The sequence below is a fragment of the Dendrobium catenatum genome, unplaced genomic scaffold (genome assembly GCF_001605985.2).
Source record: "Dendrobium catenatum unplaced genomic scaffold, ASM160598v2 fragScaff_scaffold_982, whole genome shotgun sequence".
Lineage (NCBI taxonomy): Eukaryota > Viridiplantae > Streptophyta > Magnoliopsida > Asparagales > Orchidaceae > Dendrobium > Dendrobium catenatum.
This window is the reverse complement of record NW_021319444.1, coordinates 311,778-317,526: the sequence shown is the minus strand read 5'-3', so window position 1 is coordinate 317,526 and position 5,749 is coordinate 311,778. Positions and strand designations below refer to the sequence as shown.

The following is a 5,749-nucleotide window of genomic DNA, read 5'->3' as shown; positions in this document are numbered from 1 at the left end:
CCAATATAAAGACTGAGAGATTGAAGAACAACAAATTTTTTGTCTATTTGAATTGGAATATTTTGCACCTGTAGATTAGTTTTTGGAGGTTGAATTTCTTTCTCTTGGTATTAATAATATATAAGAAATCTTTATTCATAACTAATAATTGAATACCACAAAGGGAGGTTAACTTAGAGAAAAAAAGTTAGATTAAAAAAGCAATCATGTTTGTAGAAACCTCTAGAGAGAGGTAGATGATTTGGTTATGCCATGGAGGACTTATTTGTATCAATATGACTTTGTTATTCAAATGACTCCTTACACATGTACACAAAGAAACCTCATGCTCCACTGAACTACATTAGTTACAAAACTAAAGAATATTTTCAATCATTATTTTTTATTGCATCACTCTCATTTAATCCAATCAATAGAAAAATAAAGAATTATTGAGTCACATAAATTTTGAACTAATACCCTAGCAATGGATGGCCTCGTGGTCTCATGATAACAATATTAGATACATTTTTACATAATTTTTTTTTAAATATAAATATATTGTTAAGGAGAATAATTTGGTCAAATAAATAACTTGGGATGAGAAGAAGCTATTAAACATTAGAAAATTAATGAATATTCAGAGAGAAATTATACTCTAGAGATCATACATTAGTCCTTACGTAAAACTATTCAATAATTAATATATATCCTAGACAAAATTATCATAGAATAATGTTCAATCATTTCAAAATTTAGCAATATATTCTTGGAGTTAAGTAAATGGATTGAGGCCGCCCCACCATAAGAGTAACAACCTTATAAATAATCCTTCATATATAACTTTCAATAAAGACGATCTATCCCTTCAGAATTTACCACTTAGATAGAAATGTAGGGTTTTTACACTACCAAAAAATACAGCTATCAAGAGAAGTGATGTTAGAAAATCATACTAAAATTAAAGAGATTTCGAGTCTAAGAATTAGAATTTTTAAGAATGCATTAAAATATATTAAAATAATCTATGTGATACATATTAACTTTACCATGAAGGATATCATGTGGATGGTATGCACAGTTAGGCTAGGAGTGGTTGTAGTGGTAGAAGCAATGGATTTGATAGGCCTCCTTATCGCCTTAAATTTATGATATCACTCACAAGCTAACCATGTGCATGCAGCTCGTTATCTTCCCCAAATGACATACAGTAGACATTGAAAAATACAAGAAAACAGTGAAAACACAGTAACTATATTTCAAATTGATCAAGAAAGCTCATATTGAAAACAAACATAGATATTGCTTTCCTAACTACAAGGGCGAAATCAGCCTATTTTTTCAGGGTGGGCAAAATATAATTTTGATTTTTTTTTTTTTATTTGGGGAAGCACTTAGAGAGGCCTACGGGTTAATATATATAAAGGAGAAAATTAAAAGATTAATTATCCACCCTAAACTCTTCCTTATTCCACCTCCATTCCCAAGTATCGAGCTTCTTCAAGGCCCTCAAGATATTGTCAACCTACTTGTAATTACTTCCACATTAAAATCTTCCATTATTTTATGTTTTCGTTGTAGTGCTTCCAAATCTTATAGAATTAAATACATTAGTTTTTTCAGAGCAATTAAAAAAAAAAAGTAGCCTAAGCTCTATGCCACTACCCTAACTAATTAATTAATGATCTATTTTATACTTTCCTAGTAAACAAAAACATTTGCAAGCTAAGTCTCTGCTCCTGTTACTCTTTTTTTAGTTTCCTAGTCAACAACCCTAGTCTTCTCCTCCTTGGTTATCTCCCTCTCTTCCCATTCCATGATCTCTCCTTCTTCAAACAAACCTGTCCTTCATTGATCCACTATGGAACCTGAAGTGAGCTCCGGGGATCTCCGGCGGAGGAGTGGAGGCCATAGCCGGTCCTACGAGTGCAACTTCTGCAAGAGAGGCTTTTCAAACGCCCAAGCTCTTGGTGGGCACATGAACATTCATAGGAAGGATAGAGCAAAAATGAAGCTAGAACCTTCAAGTCATGACCCACTTGGCTTTTGGGTCTCCTATGAAATTCCTACTGCCCACTTATTTTCCTCCAACACCACAAGCTTTGTTGCTCGACATCCAGGGATTCTTCCAAAAGGTCATGGATATCATGTTGCAGACAAGGCAAGCCTTGATCCTTCTTCGGCTTTCCAAGAGGAGGTGGAGATGTCGCCGAGGGCGGCGGTGGCAGCGATGGCGGAGGTGGATGTCGACCTTGAGCTCCGACTAGGGCCGGAGCCTCCTCCGAAAGACACGTGAGTTTCAGAGTTGTTCGTACGTTGTAGTAAAAATTATAATGTGCTTTTAATACTTCTGTTAGTATTATTATAACTTCATAAGTTTATTTATAAAAATTGTAATTATGAATTTTTTGTGTCCAATAATTTTCATATTTTTAAAAAATTAAGGGTATTCATTACAAAAATTTTGAGATCATATATATATATTATATATCTGACATGAGTGTAGTCATTTTTTGAAAAACAAATGATTAAAAGTGTCATTTAGGATGATTTTTTTTTATTTTTTTATGGGAGGTAATTATTGATTGTGCCGCGAAAGATATTTTTTGAAAACGCATGGTCATTTAGGCTTCGTTTGGAGCAGTTTTTAGCCATTGCCTTTTTACTATTTTGATTGAATTTTTGTGCTAAAAAGTTGCTTTGGAAAGTAGTACGAAAGCCTTCTAAAACGAAGTCTTAGACTTTATTTAAGACAACTTTCTTATTGTTTCTTAAAATAGCTTTCGATTATAATTTTTTTTTTTTACAAAAAAGCTGCTTTAAGAAACAGTAAGAAAGCAGTCACAAACGAAACCTTAGTTACATTTATATTAACTATGATATATATGAGTAATAATATTATTTTAATTTTATTTTTTCAATATGATTAAAATCTAATATTTTTTAATTTTTAAAAATCAGATTTGTGATAGTGATAATATAAGAGAATATGGCTAATATTTAAGTAAAATAATGCATAATAAAGACAATTTTGTGGTCATCATCATATATAGCTTCGTTTATTTTGAATGAAAAAGATAAGGACAAGGCATCTCTTCAATTTTGGTGTTACTCTTTTTTTATAATAAGGATGAATAGGGATTGCTTCTTCTTGGTTGTCTCGTTATGCCTTATTTGCCACTATATCTTTAAAGATTTTCATTTCAAAGTCTTTCTGGCAGTAAGCATGGAAGACAATGGAGATGAGCTATGCTTAATAAATCATATAACTTTTTTTTTAATATTTTAGAATGTTTGGGCAAGCACTCGATATGCCCTTATTTTCTTAAGTAAATTGCTCATGAAATTTAGTAAATAAATGTGTAATAAAGTCTTCGCAAAAAAAAAAAAGTGTAATAAAGAAACATTTACATGGAAAAGGAAAGCGTTTTTGTTATATTTAGACTTCATTTGGAACGGTTTTTTACTACTTCTTAAAATATTTTTTTATTGTAATAATTTTTAATTTTTAAAATTATTATTTTGTACTTTTAAAAATATCTTAAGAAGCTATACAAAAATTGTTCCAAATGAAGCCTTGTAGTCCCCCTTGATCATGAAGGAATGCGTTGCCATTTTCTTATTGACAATTTAAATTTATAATTTCTATTTTGAAAGTCAGTCATTGTTTAAAAATTAAAGATTAATAATTTCTTTCATATAATTACTTTTTAAAATGTTTATTAAACTAAGCATATTCTTATATAGTATCATACGTTGATTTTTAATCAGTTTGTTTGGAAATAAAATATTTTGAAACACATCAATTACTTAAAAAAAATATTAAAGATCTATTTGTAACAGCTTTCCCTTTTTTTCTTTTTCTTTTTTTTCCTTTTTTTTTAAAGATTAATTTTATTCCATCACAAAAAAAGGTTGCATGGTCCTTAAAAGAATAAATAGCTCGCTAAATGCTCGAAGAACTACAATCCAAAGGAAAAGAAAACCTATTGAGTCATCAATCACTAAATAATTACAATCAAAAAATAAAAGACAGGTCAGGAGCTTGGCCTAAAAACTCTATCAGGAGTAGTAGGAGCACAACATAAATGCCATGATTCAATAAGAGCTAGCAAAATATCAAATTATATAGAAGAAATAATCAAGTGGAGTTCACATACCTAAGATTACATGCAAAGAGAATTCCTCCAAACTAGAGGAAGAAACACGGAGAAAGCAACAAAAATTACAAAAGCTTTCACAGCCTTCAACAAACCCCTATAAACAAAGAATGAACAACATGAAGAAAAGCAAAACCACACAAAGTCAAAGACAAAGGCTCTCAGCCAAAACAGAGCACCCAGAAAAGCCACCAATAAACAACCACATAATAATACAATTAAACCAGCCAACTCATACAACTATCCCTCAAAATAGTCGAAGGGGAAATACCACCCAGTATATCAACTAACCACAAGATTAAAGGCAATTTAACACCAACCAACAAAAATAACCACAACCAAGGAACAAAAAGTTAAAACATAGAGGCTACAGAAAACCTGATCGATCGACTAAATGAAGGGCCAAAGATAATAACAAACAAACAACAGCCAAGAAAAAAGAACTAAAGAGCACCATTATACAATTATCTCTTCCTGAGATATGGCATCCCGAGTTTAGACACGGGGACAACATTTTGTTTGTTTTGCTTTTTAGAGAACAATTATAATTTCAATTGCTTATTGCCTAGTTGCTGCTTTTCAAAATAATTTGTAATAGAAGGCTGCTTTTTATAATTAAAATAGTTAAATTATTTTCTTGATTATAATTTCACAATTAACTTTATAAAATACTTCATCCATCCCAAATAGGCTCTAAAAAAAGTAAATGAAGGCTCACAGCATTGGCATTAGTGATGCAACATTTTCACTATGATTAATTTGTTTAAAGTTGATAGGCATGAAGGAAGCTTCCACTTGCTAGCTTTTATGTGAAATTAACAACTATTTTGTTTTAAGAAATAATGAATAATAATTAATAAATTATTAATCAAATAATTTAAATTTTTTATAAGACATTTAGTAGAGACATCGAGATTAAAAAAATGAAAAATTATTGTAGCTAATTAAATTGTATATTTATATGAAAATTTAGTCTCTAAATACGCCTTTATTATTTCTTTCTTTATAATAATGCATAAGCTTTGTGCTTACTGCTCAGCCATTGCCTATCATTCTATTGCTACGTACACGTGGTAAAATATTTTCATAATGTTTTTAATAAACTGTTTAAAATTAAGATTTGTTTAATTAATACTTCATTAACGTCCAAAAGATGGGTTAATTAGCACGTGATTATGTTAATTATTTCTAAAGCCTGCGTTAGCTTTATTAGCACGTCATATAGTCATGATTCTTATTCATATATATAAATAGCTTATGAGTAATCAATATTTGTTTGGTAGGATTCTCAATAAGTGAAGGTTACAAAACGAGAGAAAAGAGATCAATGCACGAAGGCTTCAATTTTACCTGATTCGATTGCACAAAAGTAATTAATAAATGAGGCATATATATGGTTGATTAATTTATTTAATGATTTCTTGCTTATCAAGGAAAACCACAAGGTTAAGATAATTAATTAAATTTGTTAAGTTTCATATAGGCCCTTAGGGAGGAAGATGCAAATTCTTAATTTATGTATCATTAACTAGTAAATAAGTAGAATGATTGTAGTGAAAGGGGCGGAAAGCACTTGGATTTCCTCATCGGTTGCCCAAAGCGACGGCATA

General features: G+C 30.4%; 1 protein-coding gene across 1 annotated transcript; it reads left to right on the top strand.

Moving 5' to 3' along the window:
• The first annotated feature begins 1,840 nt into the window (after window positions 1-1,840).
• LOC110096058 lies at window positions 1,841-2,275 on the top strand. Its single transcript, XM_020821824.2, has one exon. The coding sequence runs from the start codon at window positions 1,841-1,843 to the stop codon at window positions 2,273-2,275; it is 435 nt and encodes a 144-aa protein (XP_020677483.1).
• Window positions 2,276-5,749: the final 3,474 nt, after the last annotated feature.